Source organism: Trichoplax adhaerens, genomic scaffold (genome assembly GCF_000150275.1).
Source record: "Trichoplax adhaerens TRIADscaffold_1 genomic scaffold, whole genome shotgun sequence".
NCBI lineage: Eukaryota > Metazoa > Placozoa > Uniplacotomia > Trichoplacea > Trichoplacidae > Trichoplax > Trichoplax adhaerens.
In genome coordinates, this window is record NW_002060943.1 from 5753706 (window position 1) to 5774763 (window position 21058).

The 21058-nt window shown below is 32.5% G+C and overlaps 2 protein-coding genes across 2 annotated transcripts; both read left to right on the plus strand.

Annotated features, from left to right (window-relative positions):
- Nucleotides 1-2898: 2898 nt before the first annotated feature.
- TRIADDRAFT_51907 (uncharacterized protein) lies at nt 2899-7938 on the plus strand (the record flags this gene model as incomplete). Its single annotated transcript, XM_002107882.1, has 11 exons — nt 2899-3104; nt 3765-3949; nt 4151-4339; nt 4472-4639; nt 4790-4912; nt 5056-5163; nt 5379-5428; nt 6966-7065; nt 7200-7406; nt 7592-7630; nt 7751-7938. The coding sequence occupies 11 exons, from the start codon at nt 2899-2901 to the stop codon at nt 7936-7938; spliced, it is 1563 nt and encodes a 520-aa protein (XP_002107918.1).
- Nucleotides 7939-14025: 6087 nt separating this feature from the next.
- Nucleotides 14026-20371, plus strand: TRIADDRAFT_51908 (uncharacterized protein; the record flags this gene model as incomplete). Its single annotated transcript, XM_002107883.1, has 9 exons — nt 14026-14228; nt 16337-16554; nt 16729-16902; nt 17097-17206; nt 18078-18248; nt 18488-18563; nt 18674-18955; nt 19788-19967; nt 20151-20371. The coding sequence occupies 9 exons, from the start codon at nt 14026-14028 to the stop codon at nt 20369-20371; spliced, it is 1635 nt and encodes a 544-aa protein (XP_002107919.1).
- Nucleotides 20372-21058: the final 687 nt, after the last annotated feature.

A 21058-nucleotide genomic window follows, 5' to 3' on the forward strand; every position in this document is an offset into this window, starting at 1 on the left:
GGAGAGATTCATTAGAATTAATCGATTATATTTAATATGAATTAATTAAACATAGATATCGATAATTTATCCGTAATTTTTATACACCATTTAAAGCTTATAAGAAAAGATATACAAGTGCACATGACTTTATAGTGTACCAGTTTAGAAAAAAAATTCGACTTATTTATGTAAATAACAGTTGATGCGTACTGGAGGTTGCTATTCTGCGTATCGACTTTTTCTGGGTTTATATCTATTGTCTATACATACTACTATCGAGAATTTATTTGTTGTTAAGCTAATGAAATAACCACTTTAACTCGTACGACTTTATCAGTGGTTTTATCTTACATGTTTTGTTAAATAATTACAAGCTATACTTTTTTATGTAAAAATTACTTCGATTTCTAAATTTAAGGTTACTCATTAAGTGCAAAATATCAACATTTTACAAGTGAATAAATAATGGCAGATGTATATTCTCTCATATTTCAATCCTTTAGTATAATACAAACTTGTTTAAGTTGTCATTTCGATAATTTACTAAAATTTTACGAATATTGAAATGAAATTCTAGATGTCTGCATAGTAAGCAATGAAAGTAAAAAAATAGGTGAAGATTATCTGTTTTATATTTAATGTCGTGATATACTGAAACTTGAGCAATCCTTTTGTTGAAGCAACAGAATGCATGGAAGTCGTATGATTTTATTAACATACAAACACATACTCTGGTAATCAAAATTAATAAATTTAGGGAGGATACAGTTTTAGATAACTTAAGATTGCTAAATTTGCTAAAGGAATACTTTTAGTTTTGGTGATGGCGAAAATAATGTAGCATTTTAAAATGAATGAAATATCGAAGGTTCTACCTCCAAAAAAGATGCTGTACATGGTTATATACTGGTATTCTATAGAGAATTAACAAAGTTACCTAACTAATAAACTAACTTATTACCCCATTAATAAGCAATTCTTATATTACTATAATGACTAACACAATTTACTTTATGCTCTGATTTTTCGTATGATCATCCCAAATTTGTGAGATTGACTTAGATCTTGTTTACTAACACAAATAGTTTATAGTTATCTTGGCATTTGTACTCTAGAATATAAAATCTTCATTTACAGTTATGGTTATAGGCTATTAAATATACCTTATAATAAACTTGGTAAACTACTCTAATACCGTGCCTAATTATGTTGCAAGGATAGAATATATTATCGTAATATTCAATATACATTACTAAACGCTTTATAATGCTAAACTTTCCGGCAACAGCCATACCCAATTTGATTCCGATTTTCTAGGCCCTAATACAGTTTATGATATCTTACAGCAGATTCCATATAAAATATATATGGTCATGCTACCCAACAGTTTCTGAATAAACTAGTACAAACTCGCGTCGCTTTGCTGACGGTTTACGATAATGTACTTATTTGTTAATAATTAACAGATATTGTATTACCATTCGACATTATTTATATCCCGGTAATAGCCAGGCACTGCTATATTCACAGCTATGCTTGTAGAATACTACTTTTCAATAATGCATTCACGGATGAAATGCTATATTAAGATTAGTTAATGGTCCAAAGCACATTATGATAACTAATGTACGGTGATGGATATACCAAGTTAAGATTAGCAGGTACTGTAAGATATCTACAGTGCGGTACAATCTCCTTCGTACTGTGGTCAATTCTATACCAATCATTATAATGTGTCTAAGGATTGCTTGAGTATCCAAGCAAAGCTTGCTCTGTCAATAGCAACCGTTATAAGAAAATATAATAATCAAAATGGCTGTGTAGAAAATTCTATTAAGATTCTATATTTATTCAATTTTCGTCAGAATATTACATGAAATCAAACTTGAAAGGCCCAGTGGCCACCCTTAGCGATATAACCAATACTATTTTAAAAATCAGTACTCTGCAGAAATTACTACCTTAGAGCTATTCGTTTTACATGAAGAAATTTTGAGATAAAAAGTACTATCATCTATATAGAAGATATATAATGTTCGAAATGTCATCAGATAAGAAACCAAATAGAAATCTCGAGTAAGAACAGCTCTTATTTTAAATTATCTTGCCAGACAGTGCTTACTAGTTTAGCAATCGATCGCTTAGATTCCTTCATAAACTAAGTTGTCTTGACTTATACATCTATGATTCTATTCTAAATGTAATGCACTATATCAGTATGATTACACACATACTGCCTTACCAAAGGATCTGTTAAAGAAATAACGCCCTAGATGCTTATACCAATATCCAATGAGCTAATAGCTAACCATTCGTTAATTTTTTGACTGCTTCTTCATATTTAATTGCATCATCTAATTTACTATCATTACTAGATTGGTGATGAAATTAGATCTACAATGGCAAAATATTGATAAGATTTAACTAAATTTCTATAATTAACTCCCTTTCTATCGTTTCTATTCAAAGATTTTCTCTTAGTAAAATTAGTTAATTGGAGTAAGTTGGACAATTTATAGCTTTGTAATATTTTCGAGTAATTGTGTAAATAGCTACCTAGCAAACACTCTTGATGGGAATTTTTTTCAACACCACCTACTTTATGATAGGTATCAATAATTATAGTGAGACTATCTATTACGGTACCTTAATTCTATTTAATTAATTATCATGACAAAAAAATTGTTATAGTTTCCATAGTACTGTGAACGCCCGCTATTCAAGTCTAAATACAATAATTGGATAGAAATCCAAATATAGGACCAGTAACTATGAAAACGCCTTTCAATATGAAAACAAAATTATTTTAGACGGTATATTTCTTTGTAACGTGGCACGGCTAAGTTTTATTCTCTAGTCCGTCGAGCTAAACCCACTCAGTTTTCTCTTAATTCTTCCTAGCTAAACTTGATCAATATGACAAGTAAAATATGCACATTAGGAATTTTCACACTAGTTCTTGTCGAAATTCTATGTTCGTCGACTTATGCAAACCAAGATAGTATTGAAATTCAAGAATCTACTTCCTCATGTCTAGAAAACTGTCAATGTCGAGATTCCGAAATTCGTTGTGAAGGCTTTCCCTCTGATATTCATCGGATACCTGAAGGAGTGAAACGAATGTACGTAAATTAATATTAATTATATTATTGAAACAGATTTAACGTTGATTATATTTTAACTTGTATCAATATCTATAAGTTATGAATTCACTCTTTAGATGCATGTAAGTTTTGAGAATTTACTTTAAATTCTATATAGCTGTTTTCTTCTTAACGCCTAGCGTGTAAAACGCCTCCTTCTGAAAGGCTTCAACAGTAAAATATCTGGCATAAGTCATTAATCATAATTTCAGTTGGTTGTATTAAAAATTCAATTTTTCATCATCTCAAATCAGTAGCTTTGCTATAGTTTGTGTTCAGCTTTGCTATATGATGCATAAAATAAAGATTTATCAGTCAGTATTCTGTGCGTGAGAGGCTGATCACTATCGACGATTCACCTTAGACAAACTGAAGCTTTCCTGAGTAGTGAACTCTAAATAATATAATTAAAAATCGTGACTTTACAAAACAAACTTATTATTAATTTTTGAGCTAGCCTAAAGAGTTTTCGTAATTTCGACAGTTTGATAGTTTTTTTAGGTAAAGTAGAGCCCAAATATATCCAAGACTAAGATTGTTAGATTGTATATAGGTAACATAATATATTTAGATGAACTGTTTGGTTTGTAAAATTCATTATATAAACCTTGTTAAAAAATTTGGGGATAATATTAATAGAGTTTTTCAAAAAGCTATTTCTTGCGAAGAAGAAAATCTACAACGGTTGCACAAGTTAATCGTGTTAACAAATATAGAATTAATCGGCCAATGCAATTGCCCTGAACATCTCGCCGGACATGACTTGAAAGATGTTAATGAGCTAAGATCGAACTCTTTGGAGCTTCATCGTCACGAAAGATCAGGTAATAAATAAGAAGATATACACTTCTAAAGATTGTTATTACGCCAGTGAAGTACCCGAACTGTAGTTTTGTTTCATTTTAATTTTAATGGGAGTAATCCAATGTTGATTACAGATAAATGTGGTAAATATGTAAAATTTTAGCATAAGAAGTTATCTTACTCATTCTACTTTAACAAAAACATACAAATTACTATTGTAGTTAATAGAAGAAGCATCATTAATAGTCAATACGCTTTGTCACTCGATAAAACATGGAATTCGACTTCGGGCTACGTATCTGTTCAATATAAGGGAAGAACTGGCGTTATATGTGAAAGTCTTTGGTATTTAGAAAATGCAGACGTAATTTGCCGCCAAATAGGATACATTGGCGCCTTCTCGGGAGCATGTAAGTCAAACTATTTTAGTATTAAATTAAAAATCGTAATCTTGATTGGTAATGTTTAAGCCTAACTAGGAAATGTTTAGAATTGCCTTAATTGATTTGCACACATTTAATCTGCACTCTCATCTTATATAGACGGACCTGGATCACCTCGATCGCAAGCAACTTTAATTCACGATCTTAGCTGCAATGGTTATGAAACGGTAGTCGACCAGTGCAGGATATCCCGATCTTCATATACCTGTAGGGAAATTTATGTTCGAGGTGTATCATGTAATCCTGGTCAAACAGCTGCCGATTACGGTATGTAAGCTAAAAAATAAAAGCAGGCTCCGTGATATTTCATTAACATTTTAGGATTATTTTCCATTATCTAATTTGTATCAATAACGTAACATAAAAACTGATATAGCCGCACTATATAATACTTCTATTAAACCAACACATTCTTAGATAGCAGAAATCGTCCCGATTACTGTACCTTTGAAAAAGGATTCTGTGGGTGGTCAAATCAGGCTACACCTGGTTTTATACATCATCCCGGTGATGGTAGACATTATAATCCATCGTACTCATGTATGTATGATATTTAATGACAATAAATTGGATTAACAAGTAGCACAGTATAACCAGAGATAACATTTAAGTCAAATGGCCATCCGATATAATTTCTGAAGATTCAAATCATTAAGATCATGAAATATTTATTCTTATTCTAGATAGAAACTATATTTACGCCATAAGACCACGTAACAGCTTAATCAAAGTTAATGCTGAGCTAATTAGTCCACCTTTTGAACGACACAGTACTTCATCATCATACGTAGGTTTTGATAAAATTTTTTAAAGAACTTATTTCATTTTATTAACTAAAATACAAGACGAATGTCCAAAGATTTAGTGTGAAATATTGATGGTTTTTAGGTCACTTATGTATATGATGTAAATGGGTCAAGAATGAATAAGCTTCTCATTAGCTACAGAGCAAGTTACGGGAGCGATACAACGATAGAATCCAAATCGTTTTCTTCTTCTACTGCAGGTTGGAGTAGTGGACTATCTTCATCTTTCAGACCCAATGGAGTATTTACTGTAAGTACATGTCAACAATAATGTTTAATTTGCTATAAAGCTTTACTGTCGTTTCTACCGTTTGTGCAAATTGAACGCATTGACATAAGGTACTATAATTCTTATGGCCTACATATGAATTACATAGCTGGTTGATTATTTGTTACGTTAATGAAACCGAGCACTAATTTTACTCATTTCACAAAATAGCAAAATCGATTAAAGATAAGTTAAAATTGTAAGCTTTGCTACATAATGAACATTATAATAGTTAGTGCAGCGTCTATTTCACTTAGTGATCTACTTACTACACTCAATGCAGTGCCGTACTTATTTAAGAATATCTTAACATCCGTAGACAATATCTTCTTTAGAAATATAAGAAGATCTAAAAGCAGAGCTAACTTAACGTCATTTGACACTTTCTAAGGAGTTCCCTAACCAAATTTTAGTATCTAATGTTAAATAGTTATATTATAAGTCGTGCCGTACTGAAGGCAATAATTTTTTACTTCATACAATAGCATCTGAGTCGCTCGCCAATGATTTAGCTTATAATTTCTTAAAAGCCCAATCAAATAGGACAATCTATCCTAACAAAGTCCTTTTAAGCCAGTAGAAATATCATATATTAAATCAACAGTCCATTGAATTGCTATCGTATATCCGATGGTGAAAATTGATTTTTCAGCTACAGAATCAAACCCTAATCTTATCATTCTAAGAATTCCTCGATATACGCATAAATCCTTAATTGAAGGCTTATTTTTGTTCACGGATTCATACACCTAAGAGCTCATCATCTAATTTATATATCAAGAGCAAGTTATGTCATTACTAATGTTATTTTTATACTGCTTTCGCGGAAATATCTCTATTAATTCGATACTATCGCTAGTATGCTACAAGATCAAAATTTAAAGTATTATCATATATTACTACATATCTCAGCATCTCAATTAATTATTAATAATTATTTTTCATCTTTATCAGCTGTCACAAGTTAGCTCTTTGACAGGATAATAACAAAAGTAAATCTACAAATTTTTCCCAGAACTACAGTCAGGGCGCTAAAATCTGTCTTAGAAATACTTAGAAAGACTCGACTATAATTCTGTAGATTCTCAGTAATTTGGACGCGTTGAACTTTACGTTAGGCACTAGACTTAAGAACTAACTTCATCATATAGATGCAGGGCTTCTATACCTTTCGAGAGATATAAGTTATAATAAGTATCATTAGCGCTTATAAATTAGGTAATTAATTTACATCTAAATGCGTAGTTAATATGGGAATATTGTATCTGATGACTAACCATAAGACAGATAGATTATAATACATCCATTCATAGAACCATTAAATCATAATATGCAACCTATTCTTAACTATTCATAATCACTTATTACTGCTAAGGACGTCAGCAGTCTGAACTATTTCGTAATCTAAATAAAACTATGGTACTAAGTATCGCTATTTACGATAAGATAACACCATAACATCAGCGTTACTACTTACTGCTATTAAAATTATGCATTATCTTTTTCTTATTTTCTAAAGGTCAAACTTACTTGCAGATCAGATTACAGTTCTAGCTATATCTACAGTGCTTCCATTTCAATCAGATCAATTATTGTCCATAACGTCAAAGTTACTAATGGTGAGCTCCTTGCATTACTCGCCTTACAATCGTACTATCATAGAGATACATATATTAACTCATGGCTATTAAATGATAAATCTACTTAGACTGACATACTATTAACTATTCTGTAATTATCATTTTGTGCATAGTTCATCTTTATTCCGTTAATATTCCTGGAGTCGTCATTGGCTCCCTCGTTGGCATCGCTGCCGTTATTATACTCACTATCTATATCTATAAAAGATCTCATCGAAGACAAGTTATTCAGTCTACAGTTCCCCAGAGAGGAGGGCTTCCACAATATACACAGACTAACGTAAATTTTATTTCTCAAGCAGCAGCTAACAAGGTTGCAGGTAAGGTTCCCGCTTTTCACTAATAATTGAAAGTACCTGAAAATTTTTAAAACTATGGCATTATTGGACCCGTTATCGTATGAATTTAACAATATCACGGGTAGTCTTTTGTAATAATTATTTATTCTAGCCTTTGATTTACGAACTAAATTAACATAATCCTTACACCGTAACTTATTAATCAGACCCTCCAAGTTACGCAAATGTAACGGCGCAAAGGGCAGGTATGTCCAGTATTTCTAACAATAATTGACGTCCTTATGGACTGTATTAAAAGTTGCAGTAGAAATATGTTGTAATTAGTTAGGAATTGCGAAATATTAAATATAGTATTGCCATTACAGGTGATCAGCCCATTTATTATACCACTAATCCTGCAGCAACACAACCTGTCGTTATAAATCCACAACAGCAAGTATATCCCCCTATGACACAAATAAACCTGGCTAACCAGCAACAAGTAACCCTGGCTACCCAACAAGTACCGCCAATTACTCAACAACAATTAACTCCGACTACTCGACAACATTAAAGTTGTAGTAAATATTGAAGTGTGAGGTAAACATCAGATATATGAATACTGTATACTAATCCTACTTTTAAATTTAAAACATTATATTACGTATGTCAGAACCCATTGATAGCTCGATACTAGAACAATATAGTAGTCAAAATCTCTTTTGTCTTGTATTTTACGGAGAAGCATAATTTTCAATATGACTACAGCACTACAAATAATATCTGCTTGTTTTTTTAAGGTGTTCCTTGGAAATCGTAGAAAAAAGACCAGTACTGATGCCATAGAACTATTAAAAAAAATTTAACTCGAAGAGATTGTGGCAATAAGACATAATTATGGCATTTTCAGAAGCAGCTTTTATTTTACCTTAACAGTCCCATAAAATATACTTTCTTCTTGTGATTTAAATACATAAATGTCAAAAAAATGAAATTAATCAGATGCATATAGCGACTAAAATTAATTTTGCTATTATAGAATATGTTCTATATTACTACTACAATTTGCAGGTTTGCAACATCGAATATTTCATTCTTTGTATTTTATTTCATCCCTACAAATTTGAACAGTAAATTATATGAGACAAAGGATATAATAAACTTTAGCGTTAGCATAAAAGTATTTATCTTGTTCGAGTCTTTTAAACGATATCATAATTATTATCAATTTCGAAATCCCATGAAAAAATCATTTCTACGAGTAGCAATATTACTACATATTTATTATAATTTTATTTATAGTTGCCTTCTGTTAAATTAAATGAGCACTTTTAGACCTTAAGTTCTAACAAATCTTCAAAAAAATAGCGTTTCCATTTTATATTAATACACTTACTTTATGTCATGAAAAGATAATCACATACTTAAATTGAAACCCCATTCACGGAAATTTTGACAATGTCATTGTGAAACATTAAGGCCATAAATATGATAAATATCTTATTAAATTATAACATAGTAATATACAAAGATAGACGATTAGTAGCTTCATGAGATACCGCAACCTAAATTATGTAATATTTAGTATACAGAATATCTGATTGTTAACTATGCTTGCACGTATATTATTACTATGTAATCGTTTTGTAGCATTACACTTTTACACCCATTTATACGCGCAATGCAAACTTCACGAAGTTTCAACGAGTACCCTAAAAGTTACAGGAGCAGAAATACTTGCAATACGTAGTAAAGCCTAATTTTCCTACAGCTATGAAAACATAAGTGCTAATTATAATAACTAGCTCTATTCTGTTAAATACTTCGATATCATCTAGAATACTGAATATGGACAAGCAATGTAATATTTGCTAAGAATTTTTCAGCTGCTCTTGCGAAATGAGATTTTGCTCAGCAACTACTTAATCTTAGCGTCTACCATAAAAGCTTAGTACAACGTCAGCCCATTCCGTTCTTAACCATGAAAATATAATAATTTATAATAACTTTAATGTTATGAGTAATGTATTTGAATTAGGATCGGGAAGGTTAGTCGGAACTCCAACCAATGTCCTGTATAGTCTACACGGTTTGATATACATGTGGTAAATTATCATTACTCTTCAAAAAGTTCGTGCTACCTAAATTATTGCCGTTATATCACATTTAATCACTCTGAGCTAGTAAAGCCAACATTTAAATTACGAATTTAAAAAATAGTATACTACATTCAACTTGCTTCAATTAATTTGGATGACAAACTGTAATACAGAGTGCCATGACTCATTTTTATTTTAATAAGACACTCCGAATAAAAGCTACAATATCTGCTGTAACTATTTAACTTAAATACGAGTTCAGCACAGCCTTAAGATTTCAGTTAATTGACAATCTCGCACATATAGTATAGTCTTACACTTTTGCATATCACTTAGCAATTTCCTACAATCTATTAAGCTATTTTAGGGCTGCACTAAAGGAACGGATTAAACTGTCTTAACCTATCAAAGTAAAAAAATACTGTAAGGAATTATTTACATTGGAAGCTTCCTGTTTCAGCTTATATTCTCGAATTTCTTAACAACTTGACTAGCAAAATCGAATTACACTACTTTTTATGTGCTGCACAAAGCAGATGATAATTTAAACTAAAAAATTATATTATTATTCTAAAATACTCTAAATTAAGCTCGTAATTAGTCTTACAGGTCAAGAAAGAATTATCTTTGACTTTCAATTATTATTAAAATCTTTCATATATTGTAGCAAAATCTAAGGCAGACTAGCAACATAAATTGAAACCTTGATAAAAGATCGAGTTCACATATACTCCATGATAAAGTAGCAATACCGCTAGATAACCACAAACTTTATTTACATGTGTTTATTTATTTAATGTACACCTGACCCTGTAACCGTGTCGCCTTGTTAGGAGATCTGGAATTTCAATTTATAGCCATTTAAGAAATAATTTTTGTAATTAGATAAAAAAATAATAGAAGCAGTATTCTGATAGATAAAAATTAGCATACAGACCTGAAATTATCGATAAATAATAAGCATCATAAAAATGTTCGATTAATAGATACGCCAAATCCTGCAAGCTTTTATATGCTGCCCCTTATCAGTGGGAAGAACTATACTAGCGGTTTGGTGCGTGTCAAGTATGGAAGTAGGTATGGTTAGATATGTTCCAGCGATTGGAATCTCCATGCTGCAGATGTGGTTTGTTGTCAAATTGGACGCATCACTGCTTATACTACTAATCGTAAGTTTTTCATGCTTGATAGCGCCCGTATTAAATTAGTTTCTAATTTTCAACAATTAATATATAGTTACAGTGAATATGTATCCTACAAATCCGGAAGCAATTATTTTTGACATCAGCTGTTATGGACACGAAGCGATTATCGATAGTTGTAATATATCAAGATCTTACTCTAATTGTGCCTCATTCCCTGTTAGCGCTGTTTCTTGTATTCCTAGGCAAAGGAAATACAGTAAGAGATTATTAAACAAAGTCGTTCAATAGCTACACAGATATTGTTTTATTATAACAGATTGATTTAATCACTTTAGAATTTAAGAGCAAAAAAAAGCTATTTCATATCGAAGCAGTATCTTTTAGATATTTAATAACAGTCTGATTCTTACGTTTCAGTTATTTACAACAGGCCTACTTATTGCTCATTTCAATATGGCATGTGCAGCTGGAGTTCTAGTGGACGTTCAACTTGGAATGGGCATCCACAAGACAACAAACACTTTAAGCCTTTTACATACTCAAATTGTAAGCTATCAGACTAGCATGAGCAATGCTGGTACTTCATGTAGCTACCTGTTACAACATTGAGCAACATCCATAATTAATAAACTTTATTGGATTTCATATTTTATAGACTTAGGATTTGTATATGTATGCATATCGAGCACAGGGTAGTACTAGCCCTGTTAAAGCAACTTTAACTAGCCCTCTCATATGCCAAGAATCATATCGAACTCTATATGTATGATGAGAGTAACAAGTATAATATGATGCTAAAATCTTGCTGTTATTCAATCATAAAATGATCACTTAATTTAGCTGTATCTGTCACAATATTTTTGAATGAAATTTGCACAGATTTCCTTGCTATACAGCACCATCGGAAATTCTTATGATTACTTGAAAGTTTTTTATGAGCGCGAACGAGGATCAACGTATACTTTATATAGAAACTTTGGCTTAAGCTCTGGTTCAACTTGGGTGCAAGCATATACTAAAAGCTTTTATTCATATTCTTCGTTCTACGTAAGTTTTATTACTTGGCGTAATCTTACTTCCTATTTAAGAACTATCACGAAAAATATAGCGCTGGTATCTATTATTTTACTAATGGTTGTGTCGCTCACATCCCACTACCTACTCTCCTCTAATGTGAGTGATCAACTAACTTACTAGCTACTTAGTCGCTCCAACTAACTACAGAGAGATACTGTAAGTAAGACTAACAACTTTCTCACAAGTATAATAAGCGGCTTGTTGTAAGATTAGTTTTATGAGTTTTTAATTCTATTCGTACAACGAAAGTATAGTACCTTGTCGTACACTAGAGAAGTGTCAACTGAGCGATATGTTTTCTGCTCGGGCTTATATACAGTCGCCATACTACGCAACAGGATAATACACGAAATAGGAATGGATAGAAACGATATCGAAGGAAAACTTTTGAAGATGTTAGCTTTAAATTTCCTATTTATGATCTATTACTCTAGACTGCTTTTTATACTCCAATATAATTCTACGAACCAAATTAAGTTGTACCCGTTAAGAATTTAAGGCTTAGCCTACATTGAAATGAAATAAAATGTATGTTAAAGTTGTATTTGAATATGGTTTATACAGATAATGGTATTTTAAACTGCAGATTTGTCACCTCTTCATAGCTAAGACTATGGTCATTTCTAAGAATAGATTAAGCAAATCAAATTGGCTATTTGAAATAAAGAGAGCCTATCTTAAAATAACTGTATGTATTTACACTTTATGTCATTAATTTGAAACTAGAGGTCAGGTCCTACTCCAAATTAATCAATAATGTTCACAACATCTTCATGGCAATCTCACCTATTATCCTATCCAGTCCGTATCAGCTATAATAACAACTTTAGTATTTTAGTACTTAACCAGTAGCACCCACGCTAGTTCTGCTTGGCCTACTTACATTTTTTTACTTTGCACTAGTCCCGTGCACGTTCAAATGAACGTGAATGTATTCTATAAGAACCATTACACTGCCAGAAAATTCTCAGCTAGGTTGTCATGGCATATATGAATCCCTTCCTCGTCTTACATCGCACTAACAGTAGACTATGTCAATAAATTTAATTTTCAATGTTTTGCTTTCGTCCTTAATAACACACAGTATACTTCTGTATTCTCTTTTTTTCTGTTCATTAATTAATTATAGGATTTTCTTCTGTAATGATACTGTAGTAGTGTAGTATGCATGGCAGAAATTAGCACATAATGCGTGCTATTCTCTCTCTATTAGTAGTTGCCGAGGACTACTCAATCAATTGCGAATTATTGGCTCCTTCTATGGTCAGGGGCTACTAAAGAGAGAAAAGTAGTCGCAGTCCAATGTCCATATAACTTCCATATCAGGTGCATCTTGAATAATTTGACTATATGCCGTGTAGTGCAATAGTTTCCCTTTCTTTTAACTTTTCTGTACTTTACGTTATATTGTACCTAACATCGGCATTATGACAGTCTGTGAATTACGCTGGGTCAGACGATGGCCTATTAGAAGGAAACTCAGCTTTTCTTCTGCTAGTCTATGACCATGGACCAGACCATATAGGTTGCCGTTACCTCAAAAGACGAGAAGATAGAGAATCTTTCTATCACTGTCGTCATGTGCTGGGACGCTTTGGGACAAAAAGCTATCAGTCCAGCATACGATAGTGTGGAAAAAAGGCGGCTAAAACGGCGCATTCTACAAGTACTTGTCCAAGCAAAATTGCCAAGTTTTACAATCTTGATCGATTTTACTACGATATGATTAGGACAAATCTACTGAGGATACTGTATAGCCGTTTTTGCGACATTTCTAGATACGTCATGGGAAATGACTACGTCTGCACTACAGTACAGTATAGTCAATTATAAATTACTTCATTGCCAGCTTCACTAAGATATAACCAAATCATTCAAAATATTCTTTCTTTACTACTGTAGTCTGTGTCGAAGACAAGATTAGAAGACAAGTCCAGTATCAAGTTAGTTTGTCTTGTCTTTATTATTCATGATTAGCAGGAAGTAACTTTCGAGTGTACTGCGCAAATCAATCTGCTGTTTTAATTGGATATCAAGAACGATATTAATATGCAGTCTGAACTATACCATTGTAAGTCATTAGTCATTAGTCTATAAATAAATCGGAATAAATTAAATTAAAATGGAAATGCCTTTTAGTCTGTAGACGTACGGAATGGTATAGAATTAATTGATTTCATTGCAAAGGAGAAAGGTGGGGACATCTGCCGGATCCAACAAATACGGTATAGGTGTAGAAGACAGTATCAGCGAGCCATATGAAGAAGACAAGATAGATCAGTCTTGGCTACTGTACTACTAGTGAAGAGAAGTCGCTGTTGATAAAGTAAGGTACAGTAAATGGCTTCCAAAGCCATTGCAATTTTATATGTTACCCTAGTTTATCTTTCCTTCACGATTATCGCTACGTATGGAGATCAAGTAGCAGTGAAGGAAAGTAAAGACGATTGTCCAAGCAATTGTAAATGTGAAAATGATCAAGTTCGGTGTAGCCATTTCATACTCAATCAAGACCTTCAATTACCCGAAAAAACAAAACTCTTGTAAGTGATATTAATTAATCAATAGTTTTCATGTCTTGAAGGTGGTATCAGTATTTTACCAAGCGTTTTATATCGATTCAAAGTTGTCATTAGGTATATGCCCTTGCCATGCTAACTACTGGGTAAATTTGATGTTTAAATGACTGTAACCTACGGTTAACTTTATTACCGCTTATCATTCAGTTTCGATTATAATGATGCAATTTAAAATGGATCAAGTCGTATACTATCTTTTAGCTACCAACCACCATTATAAATTAATTTGGACAGTAATGGATAGTTTTTATGCCGAAATGATGACCGATAGAATCATAACACCGACGCACTCTTGATCGTGATTGTTGCAGTTAATCTTTCTGCTAGAAAGATATTGTTCCAAACGTACGTAATATCTTTCCGTTTATAGTGTACAGTAAGTCAGTAAGGTTGTTCACTCCAATCAGTATAATTAAAATTATTAAAATTAACGCCCTTTTCTACTCGTACTAAATCGACACGAAGTTTATGACAAGTGAGAAAAGCATTTTATTGCAGACATTTCATTGGATTTGCTAGGTACTTTACGCGTTTCTCAATGGCATTAATGCAGTATTTTGCCATACAGTGCGACAAACCAGTTGAAGGAGTCCAACAGCAGTACTGTATTCAGCCTCCAGTTTTCATCCACTTGACAGGCATATTTTAAGCTTCGCTTGTATCGTCTCTAGATTTAAACAGGTTTAGGGCAAAAATTCAATTAATACTGTGTAATAACTCCGTTAGAATTTCGATCTAATCTTCTTATTATTGCGCTAGTGATTGCTGCACTGGCCGGTAGAGACTGTGCATACTCATTGTAGGCCTTTTACTGTTTTGCCATGTCTCCTCTCTTTCTTCTCCACATAACTACGCATAAACAGAGAACAGACGGTAAAATTGAACTGTTACCGCACAGTAAAGAATGTTGATAAAATAGTAGTCTAGCCGCGATTGTTCAAGTCTGCAATCCTAAGAATCGGCAGCTTCTGTGTAACTAATGAATAATATTACTGTATAAACGTCAGCAGAGCAATGGTAAGATACTGGTATCTACTAATTCACGATCCACTGCCGCCACCGCGATGTAAACTTCCTATTAGAGATTAATGACCTCCAATTTATTCTATCTAAATAAAATAATATTATTAATGAAAATCGGAAGCAATTAAACCTTGACCCTGTAAGTGTTGGAATGTCAGCAGATACATTGGATCTACACCCAACATTTCTGTAGAGTAGGACAGAAAGGTCTCGGAACTGAATTTGATTCGAAATTCGAATAGAGCCCAAGATAATAACGATAATCTAGTCTAAAATGCCTGAATCTCATCCTCGCTGAACGGTCATATATTTTACAGTATGATTTTAGATCATTTAACAACTAGCATTCCATTACGTCATTTGCCGTTATAACGGTAATCCTACTACAACATAGATGCTTACACTTTCGGTAAGGTGCCTTATATTGATAAACTGCTAGCTGATATGGATTACCATCGACGTATTGACGTCTTCGTTGATACATCATGTTCCTAGTTCACGACAATGTCATGGCAAAGTTATTATTAGAGAAAACAAGATCAATATTGATCATTCAATGAACCAACTTCTTACGGTAATAGGAAATCTTCATCCCTACAGCAGTATCACTGCAGTTAAACTATCATTTTTGGCCGATACTGTAAAGTAACAACATTCCTGCAAATTCTACATCGTATTTCAAAAAATCGGAAAATCGAAACTTTTACGAAATGATTAATGTCTCTTGCTTTGCCATAGTTAAACACCTTTCATCTCTAACCAGTTTTAAAATCAAGATACTCTAGTATGAGGTTTCTATCGCTTAAATGGTTGATACTGAACAAGAATACATTCTACTAGATAATTATTTAACGCCCTTTCAAACTGCAGTACAGCATTTTCTCGGTTGGAAATGTAAATTGTTTTTGATATTTATCTGGTGAACAAGCAAAAATGACAAGCTACGTCTATCATTAATCTGTAACTACTCTTAGCTATTGCCTACGTTATACACTTTAACTATAAAATGAAGTAATAATTGACTATTTTTATCATGTAATTGTCATTAGAATCTTTGAGAACGCAGTTTCATGCGAAGACGAACATTTACATAATCTGCTACCATTAGCCCTTTCTAAGCAGATAAAAATAAGTGGCCAGTGTAGCAAGCCCAAACGTCTCATTGGCAGCAGCTTAGCAGAATTAATCGCGGAAAAGCTTAGCTCCACTAATCATCTTCGTGATAAAAGATCTAATTTTGCTACTCCTTCAATATACAACTTTACAGGTAACGGTACTAATCCTGCCGGTGTAGCTAAATAATATTCTTCTAATGTAATTTAATAACATTATTAACTTTACCACCTAAGGTAATAATTCTTATTAAATACATGAAAGAAATAATTATAATAAAACAGAATTACAGTTAGTATTTGCATATTAAATGGTACATTATTTACAGTGAGCTTTGTTATAATTTTAGAAACACCACAAGCTACAGCAGGTTGTACCTTTGACGAGGGTATGTGTGGATGGGTCCAGTTAAGTAATGTCGACTTTTTCGATTGGACTCGTCACAGTGGCAGTACTCCTAGCAGCTATACAGGGCCAAGATATGACCATACGTCAAATAGTAGTAAGTATAGCAAGTATTCTTATAATCTTTAATGTCTAACATGGTACCGCTGTAATATTTAGATAGTATCATTGGTATAGTTTATATGATTTTCTTCAGGATAGCTAAAAGTATCCTGTGGCATAATTTAAATCATTTTAATAGCGCATTGCCGCCTAATTTATGCGTTTATCATTCATTTTATCTCTTGATAGCTGAGGGCTTTTACATTTACACCGAGACATCAAGGCCAAGAGTGCTTGGAGAATATGCGGATTTAATGAGCCCTCCGATGCTTGCAGCCACTAGCAGTTCCACGGTTGAGGTAAGGTACACATGGATTTGCTTTACCAGCAAGTTAGGACAATGATCATATAAATGAGTGATATCTAGATTATTGCAAAATCGTTAAATCTTTACAACAACACCAATATTATGGCCTATCTGACCAACTTTGCAATATATCTCTAACCAATTGATTATAGAATAAACTATAGCTATTAAAGACTAGCCCTACCTGATGCTGTTGCACAGTCATTCATCTTTGTAATGGCTGCATCATCTATCATACTCGATCACATAGCTAATAAATATAACTATAAATAACAAGAAATACATGTACTACGGAAGACTATGAGCAGGTAGTTTTTAAAAGCATCATTGCGAAATTGAGAAGTATGGTAATATAGAAACAGGAGTAAGAAGTTGAATTTAAATTATCAACTACTCATTCTGTAGTCCAAACTTAGACTGGATATAAATGCAATTCAAACGATAACCTAAAAGTAGGATATAGCAGTCAAGCTTTGTTAACTGTACGTAGTGAAAATGATAAATAGATATTTAATGACCGAGACCGAATTAAGTAAATAATATATATACTTTCATTTATTTACTTAGAGCAAATCGATACCTTTTAAAATATTATTAAGCCTGCTGCCCATTAACGCGCAAAATTATATCTTTTACTGAGCTGCTATTATTAACAAAACGATTCTGCATTGCTTTATACGGTTAAGTTCTATTTAATATTTTGCACAAGAACTACTACTTAGTATTTAAGTGAATAAATCTATAACGCTCTGCACATGTGTGGTATCGGAAATTCAGAATTATTTCCCTAAATCTCTAACATTTAGAAATACCTTATCGACCGTATTCAATGACATGAGATGTTTTGCTAATTCCAATTTTAGGTCAAATTTTACTATCATGCATATGGAAGCTCGCTAGGAAAACTACAACTCTATGCGATGTACCCATCCGTTAGCCAGGCTTTTTACTCCATCACCAATGTTAGCCTTTATTCTGTGAATCAATGGAGACCATTTTCTACGACTTTTCAGCCTCTTTACAATCCATATCGTGTTAGTAATCATAGCCTGATTAAATTTTTCCTTTGCTTATAAGTGGAACATGCTATAAAAATTCAGATAATACGTTAATGTAATTATTTCAGTTATCTTGTATATTTAATTTCAACTTGGTATATTACTGGAATATTTTCCTGCATGATCTCTGTGTTCATCTTGAAAGTAAAATAAAAAGCAAAGTTATACGAAGTCTAATTTATTAATAGTTATTGTATTTTTCATTTTTCGAGTAGATTATAATTCGTGGAACAGTTGGACAGTCTTACACTGGTGATAACGCAATTGACGATATTTTTATCTCATCTGTCGGTACGAACAGTTACATATTCTAGCTATCTGTTATCTAATATTTTAAATTTATACTATGTACTAAATCTCTTTCAAAAATTATTTTTTATCTTTAATACGGCTTTACATAGAGAACAATTGTTATGTGCCCTTTTCGGAAGTTTACAGAGGAATAAATTCTCAAACTACTTCCGGTAGTTATTGCCGGAGTTGGGCCTCTTCCACTGCTCAATATTACAATCATACACCATCAAATTATCCTTACAGTGATTTAGGGTTCAGTTATTGCCGAAATCCTGGAGGGGAGCGAAGCAGACCTTGGTGCTACGTTTCTACAGGTTCAACTTGGGATTATTGCAACATACCACGTTGTATTGCTCCTACAACCACTCGTGCTCAATATCCGTTAGGAAGTAGGTTAAGATAGAAGATATTAAAAATATCTAAACATCCATTGTATTACTGCAATGAATAATTTATCTGTAAATTTTATGCTAAGAACTTCTGTAGCGTATTGTAGAGTTACGGTATATCGCTGCACATTTACTTTATTGTGAATAACAATAATGAAACAAAACATTTAATACGTTATATATGACAGTATAATTAGTTAAAGTGTTGCAGTAACAAATAAATGTTTTATTAAAATTTGACATTAATAATTAATTAAGGATGCTGTATATCAGCATCATGTTACTATATCGTTGTAATAGTAGAAGTCATATGAAAGATCGATTAAAGTAGCTACAAACAAGAAGATTATTTAAAATTTAGCAACTTTTACGGTATTTATGGAATTGCTTGAGTAATTTACTAAAGAACATGTATTCTTGAAACTCATATCTTGAATCGTCACCACTTTTATTGGCGTAAGTACAAGCAAAGTATGAAAATATAAAAGCTGTCCGTAAATGCAGACTTACTAAAATTACAGTATTAACAGAACTTACCACCAAGAATTCTCGATATCACCACGATATTCCTAAAAGCATTTTCATTCACATTCATTGTAAATCTTACTAAATCAATGTATATTGGAAGTTGATAGCTGGAATGACAATATCCTATCATAAATACAGTATGTTATAGTTCGTCCTAATGAAACGTGTAAATGTTATTTGGTAACCTACCGATTGCAAAATATGCTATATAATTTAATTAATAATTACTTATATTCTTTACTTTATTTAAGTCAATATTTTGATTCTAATCAATATAATTTAAATCTTTATTTATTTCATTCAGGGCGATATCCGGTAGCCTTGATTAATTTCGATCATGGCCAGCACTACATCGGTCGTGTTGCTATTTACCACGATGGGGAATGGGGCACTATTTACGGGAGAAGTCTTTCACATTCATTCATAGGTCTTCTATGTAAACAGGCCGGTCTAGGAAATTACGGATTACGTTATTACGGAGCTGGTAAATTTGATATGGCATGTTAGATTTGCTAACAAATTAGTTCTTAATAATATACATACGTTAAAGTCTTAGCAGATCTCACTAAATTATCAAGCCGCCCAAGCATGCTTGGGTTATATTACTATGTATTTAATCTAAACATTGTGTATGATTTAATTTTCTGAATGATTGCGGTATCCATAGGATATGGTATCGCTGGCGTTGGAAAAGTCTGGTTGGATTATACTCGTATTGCTTGTCCGGCATCAAGCAATTCGATTAACAACTGTACTTTAGGATCATGGGGTAGCACTTACGGACATAGCTCTGATCTTTGGCTAACATGCTCTTGGCATTCTACAAACACAACTGCAAACCCAGCTGTATCTACATGTTGGTCTCTTTTAGTTATCCTAATCTTGTAGCATGCAATTGCTCTTCTTGTATTTAGCATTTATTTTTCTACAATTAGCACCTTAATATATTTTTCAGTTGTATTTTAAAAATTATATATCTTTTTTAAACTTTCAATAATATACCATCAAGCAGTCTCTACTGCAAATTTTTTAAGCTTATACAAGTTAAGTCTTCAAGACGGAAGAAATTCAACAACTGGTTGGGTTCAAGTTGATTACAATACTCGATCTGGTGCAATATGTTCATCCAGCTGGAATTTAAATAGCGCTGATGTAGTTTGCCGTTAACTAGGTTATATTGGTGCATATTCTTTTAATTGTAAGTAAGCTATGCTATTATTGCCACTTCTTCCTGATTGACTAATTTTATTCCTGCAGTTAATGTACATAATACTACTATGTAAGACACTTCATTCTCTCTATAAACAGCTTTATCTGGCTCAGACCCGCCGTCAGCAGTTACTACTGTAATTAGTTATATATATTGCCGCGGATACGAACCAAGTATAGATGCATGCACCTTAAGAACTACTCCCTCTATTTGCTATTCATCATCGATTCGTCAAGTATCTTGCAATCCAGGGCGATCGATTTATTGTAAGATAATTATATTTAATAAATATATAGGTCAACCACATTTATATTGCTTGGTTTATTAGAGCAAAATAGGATTTCACCTGCAGCATTAATTGTATA